The sequence below is a fragment of the Scardinius erythrophthalmus genome, assembly GCF_964197995.2.
Source record: "Scardinius erythrophthalmus genome assembly, chromosome: 2".
Lineage (NCBI taxonomy): Eukaryota > Metazoa > Chordata > Actinopteri > Cypriniformes > Leuciscidae > Scardinius > Scardinius erythrophthalmus.
Window position 1 is genome coordinate 48,161,117 of NC_138222.1, and position 17,546 is coordinate 48,178,662.

General features: G+C 37.6%; 1 protein-coding gene across 4 annotated transcripts in view; it reads right to left on the reverse strand.

The window, feature by feature from the left end:
* svep1 (sushi, von Willebrand factor type A, EGF and pentraxin domain containing 1) overlaps positions 1-17,546 on the reverse strand; it is an 80,468-nt gene that overhangs the window by 48,725 nt on the left and 14,197 nt on the right. For all 4 annotated transcript variants that reach the window (XM_081392010.1, XM_081392012.1, XM_081392011.1 and 1 more), the window contains exons 2-3: positions 10,385-10,640; positions 8,563-8,739 (exon numbers count right to left, since the gene is read on the reverse strand). In XM_081392010.1, coding sequence (XP_081248136.1) covers positions 8,563-8,739; positions 10,385-10,640 — 433 coding nt within the window. The remainder of the gene's footprint in view (positions 1-8,562; positions 8,740-10,384; positions 10,641-17,546) is intronic.

A 17,546-nucleotide genomic window follows, 5' to 3' on the forward strand; every position in this document is an offset into this window, starting at 1 on the left:
CAGGCCACACTAGAATTATTCCGAACAACTTCAATCATGTCTGCTCTTAGTGGCACAGAGAATAAACAACTGCATCATGTATTCTAAACGTCCATCAGTATTCTAAAAGCAGGTCGTAGATGCAGTGCAGATGTAAAAACAATACAGAATATACAACTTACACTTCTCATAAGCAGCAAAAATTGGACACAATGATCTGTCTTTACCTGATTGACTGTGTGTATGGCATAAGATTACGGTAATAAACAATAATCCACATCTGCAAACCACAGGATGCAACAGATGCACCTTATAAACTATTGTAAGTAAGTAAGTGTTCTTAATGACGTCACCATTCATGCTACCATCGGTTCACCACATTCTCCTGTTTTCAGCCACAAAAATGTCACTCTGCATGTTTATATGGATCTCATCCTTTCCCCTTTGTTCAGGGTTTGAACATGAGGTCAACCTCAAATGCAATGTTATGCTTTGTGTCGTGACAAAAGACTTCCTGTTACCATCTGTGCTCAGATCTGGATTCTGGAAAGCAGTAATCTTTATGTATTTATGTGTTGTCACTCTTGTCAACTTTTAACAAATTAGTTCACCTAATAATGAAACTTCCATCATCATTTACTCACTCTCATATCATTTTAAATCCCATTTCTGTAAATCTCTTCCCGAAAAACTTCTCTCTGGTGTAGTTCAACTTGTGGCAAAGGGTATGAGGTTCAGTAGCAAAGACCCTTATCTACAGAGAGTTATAGCATGGTCTTGAGAGGGGCCTCCTAAAAGCACATGCTTTGATGGACAGAGATGAAGGGGGAAAAGGATGCAACACACACTCACTACTGATCTCTTTTGTACTCTTTTTGTCTACCTTACACATGCTCACAGACACACATTTACAAACATAGAAGGCACAATTGGCAAATTAAAAGGCCACTCCTATGGAGAAAGGCAAGAAATAATGACATGACATTGGGAGAGGTGAAGAGGGGAAACTGACAGAAAAATAAAGAAAGAAATAGGAGAGAAAATAGGGTTGTACTTTCATAGTAAGCCTTTAAAACCAGAGCAGGTATCATAAAACATTTATAATGGCAGTGAAGGCGAAATAGAGGGCAGAATAACCATTACAGCATCCCAGTCCGGTGTGACGCTCGCAGGTCATTCTCAAGAATGGAATCAGAGCGGAATTAAATAGGACTGTTTGGCCATACTGTAAATCTCTTTTTATAACTGGATACTTTTATAACTGGAGCTACTCTGTAATTGGCATGGGTAAAGGGGGAAATAAGAAGTAAAGGAAGAAAAATAGAAAGATGGGGGAAGAACACTTGCAAGGTTCGTTAGGTTCAGCTACTGACTCTTTTCACAAAATCCCATGTCACCCCCACCTGCTGTTGGCCCTAATTGCAGCCAGTTTACAGTCAACACACACACACACACAGCTCCTAACAAGCAAATTTATGGTCATGCACATGCCTCCTGTATGCACAAGTGTCTATTTATGACCCAAAGTAAAAGTTACTTTACAAGATCACACAGTTTCTACAACCTATAAACTTGCCTCCTTTTTCCAAAGGTATTAATCAACACAGTTTACCACACAGTGGCAGGCTGAGGAATTCTTAATTTGTCACTGAGGCATTAAGTTGCTCCAGATAGGAGCCACTGACCTCAGACCGGCAGTCACTTCAAATATCTAACCATTACTCATTTCCACTGAAAGTGAAAAACGGACGTGAGGTTAGCATAACAACACAATGTCTCAATAACCAAGAGACCCCATTTAGAAACCTTCAGGAACAAATTAAAATCTTCACTTTAATCTGATCTAGTTTGAAAAACTGAGGTGAACCCAATTGACTCTGAACCTTTGTCCTTTGAGATCCAGAGGCATCTGCTCTTTTTGGCCAAGACATCCTGGAGCAAAGCACACCAGGAGTTGAGCAACCATCCTCCTTTATCCGAAAAAGGAATTCAAAAGTAACTGGGTTCAAATGATTTTTTCAGGAGTACTTTAGAAGATTAATCATGCATTTTTTGTAATTGTGCATTTTTGTCATGCATTTAAAGATATACAGTAATGTAAAACCTGTCAATTTTATGAACACAGTTGTTGTATTTCAGGCTTATAATATAGTGGTGTGCGATATTGTCTAAGATAATATTGTAATTGATCACAATCCCCCGGTTTCACAGACAAGGCTAAAGCTAGTCCTGCACTAAAATGCATGTTTGAGCTGTTTTAACTGTAAACAACTTGCAATGACATATCTTAAAACATGTCAGTGCCATACTGCCATTGTTTTACCTCAATGCACACCAGTAATGTTTTTTTTCTAAGGCAGGTTTATAAAATAAAATATGCCTTGAATTGAACTAAGGTCTAACCCTGGCTTAATCTAAGCCCTGTCTGTGAAACAGGGCCTATATTGCCAATATTGTCTGTTTTTGCTCTATTTTGCCAATAAAAATAGTTCCAAACAAAGCCGTTGTGTGTCTTGTTCACTTGTTTTGTTCCAGAATGAATCAGCCATTTAAACAATTCGGTTGAATGAATGACTCAATGACTCACTCATTAAGAATTAAATTAAATTATATAATAAATTAATCAGTCAAGGACTAGCACAAACACACACTTAGCAAAATAACATCCATTTATAGTTTTTGACAAAATCCCAGAAAGAACTGAAATATAATTTGACAATAAACCAAATTATAACATTGTATGAATGACAGGCACACTAGTATCTAGCATCCTTCTAGCATTACATTAGCGTCATTATTTCTCATTCAGTACTAAGGTTTGATTTGAATAAACCTCTAACCTCTAAGTATTAAACTTAGGCACATAACCTGTCCCAAACCACCTGTGCTATGGACGTGTCATATTTCAAATTGTTAAAAGGGTGGTTGATTATGATTTCACTTTTCTAGCTTTAGTTAGTGTGTAATGTTGCTGTTTGAGCATAAACAACATTTGCAAAGTTACGACGCTCAAAGTTCAAAGCAAAGGGAGATCTTTTATTTTAAAGAAATTGCTTTTTAAGGACTGGTAGGGACTACACAACATTCCTCCCAGGTTAGTGACATCACCAACCTAAAATTTAAATAAACCCTGCCTCTTGGGGCCGGTTTCACAAAGCTATTTTAGACCGGTCTATAGTGTTAGACAAGTCTAAAATTTGCTCATAGACTAGTCTAATGCAAGTTAGACTGTTTCACAAAAATAAAGACTGACTTAATTTAGACCAAAAAAATTAGACACCTTACCCCCAGGCTAACTTAGGTCTAAGACTCTATGTTACCTTGGCAACCAGCAGTAACAATCAGTTACATTACAAACTGCCAAAAGAAAAGGGAAAATGGCTCATAATTTAAACATTTCTTCTTGTTACTACATTCCCAAGTAAAATGTCCTTGTAACTGTTAGGGCCTTTACATAGTCAACGCGAGCAACGATCGACTCGCTACCTTTCATATGCAAGCGTCACTGGCGATGCGTGAAATGCAATACACCGTTACTGCTCAAACAGGGGGTAGTAGAGTCATAGTGGAGTCATAGCTCTGAATACCTGTCTATTTCGCTTCAAACGCTCGCAGAAAATTTAAAAATGTAGTTGCAGTTTGCATTTACCAATTGGATGATGCCATGATCTCAGCAGTCCAAGTCTAGCACGATATACGAACTACGCTGATGAAACAGTCCAGTCCAGCTAGGATTAAGAAGGATGACTTCTTGACAAAGAAGGATTGACAAAATCAAACTGTGAAAGAAATGAAAAGGGCTGACAAGTATAACTAATATATCTAGAACAAACACTCAAGAGCAGAAAAGTGGTTGGGGTTTAAGACAAAGTCATTAGTTTCACACTTCATAGAACACAGAGTGCTTGGAATGATAAAACCACACTAAAACCTTTTTCCAGATTGTTTGCTGATTGTTTGCCCAGGTTGGCTCTGCAATACAGCAGAAATAAAAAGTCCCTGAAGCCAAACATGCATTACAGCATCTCTTCTGACTTCATTGCTGGCTCTAAGATATCGAGACAGGTAGGAAACCAGCACAAAGTTTTATTGTGAAAGGAAGAAGGAAAAAATTATAACAAATGGACAGAGGGGTGAGAGGAGAAGATATGAAACAAAAGAAGAGACATGGCCATGTGGCATGGAGGTTTGGATAGTGAGAGAGTGATGAGGCATGAAAAATGAGAAATAAGAAAATTATGAGGCCTGGGAGAGCACTGATCCATTCGTGAGATGGGATGTTCTCCTTGTGTCTGGTGTGTGGTATGGAAGAGATCAGAGATACAAATGGAGAAAGAGGAAAGAAGGAGGAGATACAAAGTGGAAGAAGAAGAAGAAGAAGAAGAAGGGGCACACAGTATTAGTACAACATCAGTGCACAGTGCAGACTAGCTCAATGGCCACTACATTTACAACAAAGGGATGAAACTGTGCTTCTCAGTTCTTTATATCGAGCATGCATCGAGTGCAGACATGAGAGAATCAAACCATTAGAAATTCCAGAATTCATTGTGGGCGAACAGTGTACGGAGGTCTGTAAGCTTAAACCGTGACGACTCATTAAAGTAAACATTTGTCGTTTTGTTTAGTATAATTTTAAAGGCACACTATGCTTTACATTTTTCTCAAACAACGACCTCTAGAGTCACTGTGGAGTACTTGTATTTAACGTTACTGTCATAAATATCACTCACGCAGAGCCGTCTCTGCACTCTTCCAACCGCGTTTTCTTCGTCGACTCTGCCATGATTCACGTCTGAAATGCGTGCTAGTGTCTTCCACAGAGGCTGCTTCATGTGTTGTTTATGTACGTGACATCGTGCCATAAAGCAATTTGTGATTCTCACGAGATTTGTCAAGGCGCTACCTCTCAAACCTGCATTGCTGTATTGCACCCCCCCCCCCCCCCGCCCGCCAAAAAAAAAAAAAGAATTAATAAAAAATAAATAAAGGATTGAGAAATTACTGCAGATTCATCATCACGTGACAACTTCTTACGCAAATAAGATTGGGGAGAAGTTAAGTTTATTTGGCTTTATTAATTTATTTACAAATATAACAATTATAAATTTATTAAAATATCTACATTATATGCATAAGTACTTTCAAGTTGAAAATATCATATATTTATAAAACTATATAGTAGCCCCCCTGTGCCCATGTTCAGCCTGGAGATGTGTAAGACTGTTGAGCTGGAAGGATCATGATTCGTGCTTGGAAAATACTAGAATCAAGAGTTGGAGACGTATTCGATTTCAGACTTGGAGAGGTAATAGACTGTAGAGTTGTTTACTGGAAGTCTGCCTGTCCCCTTGTCTGATGAATGTTTTCAGTCTCACTGCGGCCCTCCAATGTCCCCATGTAATATATCATAACTACCGACGCGTCTCTTGATTTAAAACCAAATGCATGTTATTGCGAGCAAGACTGTGACGTGTGCACAAAAGCATGCACAATTATATGCATACATATGAACAGAAAAAACAACACATTCAGCTTTACAGAAACTAAATCTAGCGAGAGTACATTTTTATTGACTCTAGAGACCATATGGGGGTGTTATTGGTCACAGGCTGCAGGGGGGTAAAAGGGAGGAGGAAATAGACAGAGGGAGCAGGAGGAGGTCAAACACAAAAAACACGATTGCAAAATTTCCTTACACAGTACCTAGCCAACATTTCCCAGATTCCTTCTACTTTCCTCTTTTCTGAAAGTTTTTTTTCCCACCGGGATAGATTTATGTTTATCTAGGGGCTTGCATGTGGAATCTGGGGCGTTCTGCTGAAGGTAAATATTTACGAGCCCCCTATTTAAGGAAATAAAACAGTGTCTCTTCTTCAACTAGCCTTGACCTTTGACATCTGACAACCGGTCCTTGTCACACACCAGCTGAGATGCATTATGGTGTCTGGTGATGAATTACATGGGCTAGGTTAACCCTTAATGTGACACTGGATAAAATGTCAGGTCATTATAGCACTACTGGAATGCTAGAGTCAAACAAAACCCAACACATCTCTACAAATGGTGTCATTCATCTTTTCTCTGTATCCGTTCATCCTGTTTTACTTTCAAGAAATAGTGACAAGAGGTCAGTTCAGATAAAATGGCCTTTAGTCTTGTTATTAAGCACTGTTTATCAAGACAATGCAGGCTTTCCAGTAAATTCTAATGATACTCAGAGCATCTTTCTTCTTAAAATCCCTACGGATCAACTAAAGATTAAAAACTTGACCTGTGGGAACAAATTTGATCCAGGCAATAACTTTTCTCTGCACAGAAGCAAAACAACACGTCCGGAAAAATACTGCTAATATCTGTGACTCAAAAACATGACCTTTCCAGGGTCAGCTTTTTGTCCTTCAGCTTTTTGTGGTATGATATATTGCATTCATTATTAAACAGCACCCAGATCCAACACAAAAAAACCCTGGCCTTCATTTTGTTTTTCCGGTGGCTTCCATAGAGAGAGCCAACCCTTTCTGGCCTGCTATGAGTTTGTATTCAGTCATTAATTAAAGCATTCTGCTGCTAATCAACAGCCAGACAGAAGTTAATTGTGAGAAATGCTATTGCCCTGACAACATGTGATTGCAATTCACAATTGAGTTTATGGCTATTGTTATCACATCCAAAATAATAGGACAAAGGAGAAGTATAGCTGATCTTCAGGTCTGCTTTGGTCAGTACCAAAGACTTTAGATATACAAAGACGGTGCACTCATATTACTATGAATCAGAATCAGAAAGCGCTTTATTGCCAAGTGTGCTTGCGCACACAAGGAATTTTTCTTGGTACTGAAGCTTCCAGTGCACAAATACAAATACAACAAGAAACATGGTAATAAAAATTCTATGAATGAATTTTTATTCATTTAAATTAATGGGAGAAAGTGCAGTGGGCAATATAGCAGAATAAGGACTTATGTGCGTTCACACATCACCGTCAACTCTCACGTCAGCACAACATGCATGTGCCGTGGTGCTCTCGCGAACAGGTGTTGGAGATTAATATTTTGTAAATAAAGTGGTAAATTATGCTTCTAGGCTGTCAATAGAGGTACAGAAAGCTCTCAAATTTCATTAAAAAGATCTTCATTTGTGTTCCCGAAGATGAACGAAAGTCTTACGGGTTTGGAACGACATTAGGGTGAGTAATTAATGACAGAATTTTCATTTTTGGATGAACCAACTCTTTAAAAAGTCTCTCTCGATATGGAGTGGTCTGTTGCATTCATTTGCGTTACATCTGTTTGCTCTTTTCAGAAGATCCTTTTCAAGAAGTTGAATTCAGAAAAAAGATAAAAGAAAAAAAAAATAACAACATTTAAGAAATCTGTTAAGAAGTTTTGGAAATTCAAGTATTCTTAATTTTTTTCCCCTAATTTAAGAAAATAATAAGAAAATAGCAGTTACACAGAATTTTATTCTTAAGAATGTTTAATGAATCTGGCCCCAATTACTCTAACAGCACCGCAGATTAAAGAGTTGGCAGCATTATTCTGTGCAGTCTGGCAGACAATAATTTTTTTGTAATTATTATTTACAGCATTGCAAAACTAGTTTGTGGTGAGATGGGTTGATTAAGCTATAATAGCTTTGATAAACCTAATCAACTACAGTAAGAACACTTTTAGTCAAAGACATTTATGAGCAAAAATTCTCACTATTCCAAAACTATTTCTCAAAAGACCAGATTCATTGAGTTATGCCTGTTTAATATAAAGACTTAAAAATAAGATTTATAATAGACTTCAAGGCATTTACACATGACATCTCATGGGGATTGAGTGTCTCTGCTGAGACAGAGAATGAAATACCGCTACAAAGTGACAAAGTGGGAAAGCAAACGAGCAATAGAAACATCTGTTGAAAGGTCAGCCCTTCATCACATAAAATCTGCAGTTCACCCCGTGTTTGTACATCTAACACTCTCCTGCCACCTCATTCCTCAGTTTAATTAGTCAGTTTGATTATTTTAGAACTGTCTCAATATGAGCTCATTTTTACCACAGCATGAAAGATAGCTTTAATAGGACCGCACTTCATGAGCGTAAACAAAAATAGATCTTAATTTAAATGAAGCATTGCTTTTTCTTCAAGCAATTTTATGAGGTGGGCAAAAAGTAGGAATGCCAGATTAAGATGAAGTTAGGTAAACTGCAAAAAAGTGTTGACATAGCATATTATGTGGTATACTGCAGTGCACAAAGAGGTGATTGTGAATGTTTTAAATCATGTTTATGGTTTTGTTATGAAAGCAAAAAGGGAGCTAAAGCACCACTTTGGCATCACGCTTCATTGTCCCATCTATTTGTATGCTGTTTTCTCTGTCACTATGGATATTTGGTGGAAGTGTTTCTTTTACTTCATTTCAGGAGAGGAATTGGCATTCAATTCAATTTTCAGCCTTATACATCCCTAAGCAAATTTATTGAGTAATAAACTGGACTTGTCTCTAGGAACTCAATCCATTTCTTCAAAGCTTTTAAACTGAAATGGAAAACCCAAACTTTGCATACAGGTTACACTCACAACCCTTACCTGTGCACTCATGTTGAAGTCCTTTTCCGTAGTATCCCCTCTCACACACACAGTCGTACTGTCCTGTGTGTGTACCGCATTTACAGCTGGCCATTATGTCACAACAGTTCTTTTCCTCTTCACACAATGATGAACACTGGGCTGGATCTTCCTGAATATAACTTCCAGTTGGTAGATCTGGAAGAGAAAATGGCATTGAATATCAGACTTTGGACTGTTCTCTGAAGCAAAAAAATAATAATTTATTAGCTCAAAAAAATCATTTTGGCCTCACAATTCATCCAATCCTACCAGTCTAACTGAAGTCCAAGCTGCTCTGGAAAAGTGAGCTTGTGTTTCAGTATTGGCATCTTCTGCATTACTAACTATAAAAACCTTCACTTTGGCAGGCGCATTTTGTCTCCCTAAATACAAACAAATGCACTGCTCCAGATGTTGGCATAGACAGACAGGCTATGCAGCTGGAGGAGTCTGCACAATCTTGGACAAAGGATACGACAGACATGATATCTCAACGGGAGGTGAGAACAAACGATGCGCCAGCTTTAGTCGGGCCTTCCCTTGCCCAAAGCTAACGAGTGATCTTTTGTGATCCAGAAGGGCTCTTTGTTTTATATCTCTCTGGGTTCAGCGTAGGTGGGTGATATCATTGTGAAGAAAGGGGTCTTTTGAGTTCATGTGGCTGACTGAGCTCAGAGCTCTGTGATAAGAAGAATCTGCTATAGCCAGACAGCCAAAGGAAATAATAACACAGAATTATTTTCGTACCAGTTTTCTTTTACACTGTGATTAACAAGGGCTCATATTTGTCAGGCTCAGGAAAAATGTGATAAATTGGCCTTCAATTTGACTTTACAAACATTTGCCATGGTAACCATAGTTTCTGTTTAAATATCACAGCTACTATATTACTACAACAGATTGGTATTAGTCACCACTGACATCCAAAGAAAGTTTTGAATATGACGCCATACTGATTTGTCATGCCATGATGACTAGTATTTAGTGAAAACTATGGTTAATATGGTAAATATTATTAAAGATTAGATTTATTTAAAGATTGTATATAAAATATCACAACAGAGTAGGCTACTTTATAGTTGGTTAACACCTTTTAAAACTCCTGTTAAAGCTCTTCTTTATGATGTACATTTTTAATTTTGGCAGGTGTTTCAGCTCCACTTTTGATAGTTGTGCCAGAGGTGCTAAAATGTTGTGTAACAACAAAACCGTTAATAAAATAAAATGTTTACCTCATTAAATATTAATACAAAGTTGCAGAAACCTGTACACTCCTTTAGTGTAAATATTTGAGCAAATGGGAACACAGACAAATAATGTAATTCTCTAATTCACCGCTATACGTTAGATGTTTACCCATGACTACTTCCGCTTCTGAGAAACCCATCTATTGTGAAACAAGATAACCTATAAAACTTTGTTTACCCAAGGTTAATAATGACGATGTGTCAACATTTTTAGCTCAAATAGTAAAAGAAAAACTCAACGATAGTGTTTTCATAAGTGAGAAATACGTCAAATTTACGTCACTCTCACATCCGCTGTATTATATATATATATATATATATATATATATATATATATATATATATATATATATATATATATATATTTTTTTTTTTTTTTTGTAATTCTATGCAAAGGTAAGGTAGGCTAATATAATACTAAGTATAGAGTTATGAATGTACATACATTTAAAAAATAATAATAATATTAAAACTTTGCAGGTTACGATGCTGATAACCGTTAAAACGCGTCGTCACAGTCTGTGAAAAGGGTCCAATCCATTCTGAATACTCACCTTCATGAAGTGCGCGTCGAGCCAACGCTTCAAATTCAGCAAAGTTGTGCACTAAGTAGCAGTGCTGATCTTTGGGATGTGAGGCCATGTCGTGCAGCTCGCGGATGTTTCCCTGCCAAATGCCCAGTGTGAAAATCTCCACGCCTCTCTCCCTCAACGCTGTCGCCACAGGCCGCGGGTCTCCGCCGTTTGAGTAACCGTCAGTGATGAGGAAGATCACCTTCGTGGCGTTATCCCGTGACTGCCTCAGGATTTGCTGTGAGTGAAAAGACAGAAAGTGAAATAAGTATTAACTGACTGAGTTAAACCTCTGTGTCTAAATTCATTTTGAAATGTCTCAAAGTGGTTCCCAGTGTAGCATATTCTCAATTATATTAAAACACACATTAATACAAATTATTCCAAGCTATGATTTATATGATAAATCATAGCTTGATACCTATGATCATAGGTATCATAATCATGATACCTATGATTTATAATTTTCACTTTATTTTGATAAAAAATTATAGATGACATATAGACACGTCATTTATTCAAACACACTTTAATTTCATGATTGAGTTACAAATGGTCAAAATATTGAAGGAATATGACTTATGATATGAGAACAGACCGATATTCTCAGTGAGTTGAATGGCATACTCGGCATGAACGGCCCAAAGAGAACTTGTGTGAATATAAAGATTTTTAGCATAAAACGACTTTCAGTTCTTTCCTCATGCAAAGCTGCGCGCTGTATGGCTTCATAAGAACATAATACATAAGGTGTATAGTATACTTTATGGTACTTTTATGATACATTTCATTTGTCATTCTAACTGTCTATGTGACTCATGCGATTGCAGGCATCAAAATGTGTTACTCTTTTTTTGTTCAACTTTTCCTTAAAGCTACAATATGTACTTTTTTTCCCGCCGCGCTAACCTCTTACAATAACAAAGTCGTAGATTGATGACGCAGTGAATAAGCGGAATGGAACTTTTCGTCATGCCGATGGATCTAATAATGTTTATGGGCAATAATGTTTATGGATGAGTGAATACATTCATGTTTTTTAACATGACTGTGGTATGAAGTATAGGTCACAATTGCTAATGAGAGACAGATATCAGTGCCACATGCGAGTCCCGTGGATATACAGTAAAGGAATGAGGACATTTCATATACCGAACTACCTGCAAACTTGTGCAGAATTACGACTCAAACTGGTCAGTTTATGTAACAAAAGTGAAGCTCTTTTCTCAAGAGAGAAAATCTCTTCATTTTCTCCACGGGTGCTCTAAGTGGAGCGCAATTTACTGTCATGTTGCTTCAGACAGAGAGCGAAGAGGGGCTTGTGAAAGTCAATAGACAAGGCCAATTCAAAGACTGCTTGAAAACGGAGCAGCTTTGCTCTTTATTGTCTAATTGGCTGCAGTTCAAGCATTTCAGACAGCAACAATTACAAAGCCTGGAGCCTGACTTACATCCAATTACACACACATAGGGAAAGGATACGAGCACACACCTCAAATCTGGAATCCCCATGCATCAGTGCTTTTTTTGACTGTCTTTCTCTCTCTCTAACACACACAGACCCAGACACAAATATACAGATGCTGCCGATTGTCACCACAGTGATGTCACTGTGGTCAGGCCCCAAGGGTGTAGGTCCATGGTCTAAAACAGGGTGTGATTGTGGCCGTTTATGGGGTGGCAGCTCAAAGAAGCTGAAGGCATAAGGGGTTTTAGATATGAGTCAGAGGTGGTCATGGTACACAAACATGTCTGCACATCATTAGAGGAGGATAGACAGAACTGTCGGAGATCACAGAAATAGGAGAAAGAAAACAGCTACTGGCGCACAGAGATGTGTAATTTGACAAACTTATTAGCAACCACATATACTGTGTTTGCACCCACAGAATTACACACTACTTTAGTCACTCCTACATTATAAACCCACGTGATTTTTATACACAAACACACCGACACATCTTGTCCCTCATCAAAGCAGTAGTTGTTAACCGCTTACATTAGTGGCTAATCTCATTAGCTCAGTTAAAAGGTAGTTTGTGACAAAACAATGTTTACAAGTTATTTTGGCAATCACAGCATTTTGAGTATATAAACAGCTGTTTGTTTCACTCCTAGTGACAAATTTTCTCTACTCAATTTTTTTTAATAGCTTACAAATGCTATTCATTTGAGTTTAGGCCGAATGGCATCCTAAGACACTTTGTAAGAACTGAGGGTCACGTGTAAAGTAGTCTTAGCCTCAGATATTACACAGTCTGTTGCTGACCGTCTCACGCATGTTGCTGGAAAGTATTTGCTCAGTCTGTTAAGCTTTGATGTTAAGGTTGACTTTACACAACTTCTGGGAGTAAGAACACAGGTTTTTTTAGGTTTTTTATCAGACCATCTGGGCACAAAGTTGTGTTTACAGGGTACCAGGTTGATACAACAAGCACTTTGAACAGGCAAAATCATATTCAGCTATTTTTGGTGTTCTCTACTAGCCTGGCAAGCCAAACCTACATCAAGATGTTAGGTCTGGCAACTCACCTTAGACACGGCTCAATCTGAGGGGCGGGATAAACGGCTGTCTTTCAAATTCCCTCTGCACGCAATAGGACAGCACTTCAACCAACCAGAGCGTTTTCCCAACAGCGGAGCTAACGTTAGTTGATAGATTCAACTTTTGAATCTGGCCGGCAAAACTACGAACACATCTTCCTTTTTTTAAGAATGACTTAAGTGCCGTTCTTTGCTCTTTTCTCAAAGAAAAACTTAACTCCAAGTCCTCCAGAGTCGCGGCCAAAGCCGATTCGAAAGACTGTTCTCCAACAGCAGAAGACATTCTTTGTTTTCAAGTAGCAGCCAGGGAACCGTCGCAACTCTGTCGTCATTATGTTAAGGCCGCCCCGCCTACTCTATACACGACGTGATTGGCCTGACCCAATTTAGGTTTTTACAGCTCCGAAAGTCAATGGAGAGTTGCTAGACTGCCCTGGCTGCAAAATAAATTTTGCTGCCGCTAGGTTGCGTCTAGATTTCTAGGCTAGTTCTCTACAATTGTTTTCTGCGATTACGGTCTTTTTTTCATACCGGTCTAATTTGTAGTATATTCTATATCTCGCCTTAAATAGCATGTGAACATAAAACGTACTTAACATGTCAGTCAGACAGCTTTTCTTGTCTAGACAAACAGTCCTCGGGTAGAAAAAGCTGCAGTGTGGACCAGACATTATGCTGTATGTATAATAATAATAATATTAATAATTATTGATTATATAATTAATAATAATAATTTTACTACTAAATGTATAGTCAAAGATCAAGCCTCAGCTGTGTGTTTGAATGCATGTCTGAATATGTGTTTTTTTTAGCAAGTATGATTAATATACAACATTAATCCTGCTTTGTCATATGGATATCTTTAAAAATGGCACACTGTATAATGTTGGCTTACTTAGCGTGATCTAAGTACAAACATGTGTATATGTTTTAGAAGAGGAACCCCAGCAGCCTATGAGTCTCTGCTGTCAGTGATAAGAGAAAGTCCAGAGACTTTCTGTGAGACTTTTTACTTTTGATATAGCCTATGTTTTGAAAGAAATTAGGCTAATACTTTATTCAGCAAGGATGCGTACAGTAAATGATCAAATACAGGAATAAGCTACATTATAAATATATTAAAATTGAAATGTATTGTAATAATATTTCACAATATTATTGTTTTTGGTCAATATCACTATTTTGTCCCTCACAATATTACTGCATTTTTGATCAAATAAGCACAAGATACTTCTTTCAACAACATTAAAAAAATCTTTTTAAAAACCAGCCCCAAACTTTTGAACAGTAGTGTACATCACTATGTGACCACTAGATCAGCAAGATATTAAATATATTTGTAGATCTATGAATTTATCTTGTGACCTACAGAATCCTGAGCTGTGTCTGAAATAGTGCACTATTTCAGGTGTCACTGTCAGACATTTTTATATAATATAGTATATAGTGCACCTGGTCATTAATTTCCATGTTGGGGTCGACATGTCTGCACAGGATCTCACTTTCTTTGATCAGTGAGTCTTTTACAACTGCTAATGTAGACATAATCCTCTGTCCAGTTCCTGTATTTGGTTAATGGGCATGCTTAGTGGACCATGATCATCACACAGGGTATTCTATTTCAAAACCTTGCAGATACCTTACCATGTTATAAAGCTGATCTTAGGTCTGTAATCTCTAAAAAGACACAATGTTAATAACTAAATGCAGGGATGTTTCCCATAGCTGTGAGTGTTACTGCAGATCGCTGAAATCAGTGTAATACTGCAGAAAATAAAAATAAAAATGTCTCTTTATTTTGAATAGGGTTGTTGAGGAGGTATATCTCCATTTGAAGCATTCCAGAATAGAGTAAACATGTGACCTGAGTGCATTTATTTGCTTGGTTGGAGGTCTGAGGTGTTTTGACATGTTATGGTTCCAGTGGCAAAGAGAATACCAGCAACATGAACCTACAAAGCAAAAACAAGCCCACTAGATGGACCCAACCATTTCAAGCCATAGTCCTAAACAGAAGAAACCGCTCACTGTGCAATTACTAGATATTTTTCCACAAGTCTGCAATAAATCCTGTAAAAAAACATTTGAGGGTAAACATTTTGCTCTGCAAATCTGAGCTGTTGAAACCCTAGATATAAACCACAGTTTGATTTTGCACATGGGAGACTGCCAATGCATGCCTGAAATTTATATGCCTCCCACTGTGCACTAGTATGTTCTCCTTTAGTTCTCCTTGAGTGATTACAATTGATTTCATTTCCTCAACATGTCAGACACACTTGGCCAGCTACACCTCATTTAGAAGGACAGGAACAGAGAGTGTTAAACTAATGGATGGGGTAGGCTGATACATTTACTGACTGCCAGAAGTCCCTAGGTCCTTATTACAGTTCTCTCTGTCTGTGAAGTGAATTGAATAAAATGTGTAAGTGTGCGTGGATGGATGGAGTTTGAATGAAGGGGGCATAATTGGTCTGGATAAAACAATGGGACACAGGGTTTTTGTAGTATGGTTAGTTGGTTCCTGTCAAAACACAATTTATTAAGCTAAAGACATTGAGACAGAGAGGAAATAATTTTTAAAAGAAAGATGGCCTTGACAATATTTCATATAATGCAATGGCAAATTTGGTCTTTCTGGTCCATGCAGGAAAAAAGTTAGGCAAGAGCAAAAAGAGTCTGGAGTTGGTCTGTTAAATTAGATTTCTGTTATTTTGGATCTTCGTGCCTTAAATGGAGACAAAAAAATATCTTGAAGTGCTTTTTATGAAGTGTATTGTGACATTCCGTGTAATCGAAAGCAAATTTGAATGATGGGGGTAAATGCTTGTGAAACCAAACAAGCCTCATCAATATAACCAGACTCTTAGTCTGCCAGATGACAAAGAGATAAATGACACAATATCCACAAGCCACCAAATAGATGTCTATGGAGAAGAGAAAAACTCTGTGAAATAAAAACAATTTGGACAAAATGATTCTAAAACAAAAATTGGTGACAGGAGATCCAGGATATGTGTAGATTTTTTTTTTACTTTCATTTTTTTGTTTTTACTTTGGAGTGGACTAAATAATGTGGTTTAAAGGAAACCTATTTCATCTAGCCTTATTTACTTGAGTAATTTGCTTAATCAAACCACAGTGTGATTAAATTTGTTTTTTGAGACCAACACAAGGGGGTGAAATAACAGCTAAATTAACAAGATAGCCAATAAACAAGCCTTGGCTTTATTGTGGAGTACCGCAGACATTGTCAGTTGATATTATTTTTTATTTTTATATGCCTTGTGCTTATCCTAGATGCCAAGTTATGAACCACATTTATTTAAGATGTAAAAATGCACTAAATGAGCATGTCGCTAGCAACAGCAAGGTCATGGGTTTGATTCCCAGAGAATGCAGATAATCATTAAAAAATGTTTGACATTTTAAGTTGCTTTAAACAAAAATATCCACCAAATGTATAAGTGTAAGTGCATGTAGACTATATCTTGCCTCAAATCCTTTTGAACCCCGTCTTCCGTTTACCTCACCTACTGTCATTCCTGCGTCCCTTTCTCTGCTAAACCAGAGCTGTGGTTTGAGCTGCAGACGTTCTCTGCTCTGAGGCTGAGCAGGAGAGTTCTCTGACAGTTAAACTCTAATCTGTTCTGTCTATTACAGTGATCCTGTCTCTGTTCTGGGCTTCCCCAACGTTTGGTTTAGTAAAAAAAAAAAAAAAGCCTTGAGGGCCCAGAGCTGAAGAGTGTCAGCATTCCTCAATCCACCCCAGCTGGATCTGATTTAAAAACACCTGGTTGAGAAGTAGTGATATCACTTATCTTGATTGAGACTTATCTGGTTCATTTTGATATGTGGATTGAGTTATAGAAGATGTGGAACTGATGTAGTTTTGAATAGATGCTGTATACTGACATAAACATAATAGGAAGAATCTTTTTAGAAAACAAAATATTTAAATTATTAATTTTATCTAAAATAAAATGTCCATAAAATGTTCTTCATGGTTTTTGATGGAAGTCATCCAGTAGTGTAACCCATCCATCCATCAAAAAAACGCTGCCAATGCCTTGCCAGAGAAGAGGTTAGATGAAGAAAATGCTTATGTTATAATTTAGATCACCAATAACTACAATTAGTTGCCTGTGAATAACAACAGTGCATATTTTGATATTATGTAACTCCACTGTGCATAATTGTGAAAGGTTTTCTTCATAAAAATTGCCTTCCCTTCATGATCATTACTAGCCTGGCTAACGTCAGACCTCTTCTCATTGAGACGTGGTCTGGGAACCACATGTTCATTTTCTCGTATTTGAGGCGTGGTTTACAAATGCCCAGAGCCGTTTATTGGGCGCTACAAATGTCTATCAAATGCGTCTGTACGTAGCTCATAGCCAATCGTTTCAATTATACCAGATGACGTATGTAGAGCGACAGAAATTCGACGAGGAAGAAGATGAAATAAACTTGCGTTCTAAACTACTTAGAACACTATCTAAGGCTGCATCGAAAGGTAACTTCGCGTCTGCTGCCATATTGGATCCAAAGATATAAACAAACTGCTTCGGTGTGTCGCATAGACGTCGTCATCGTCTTG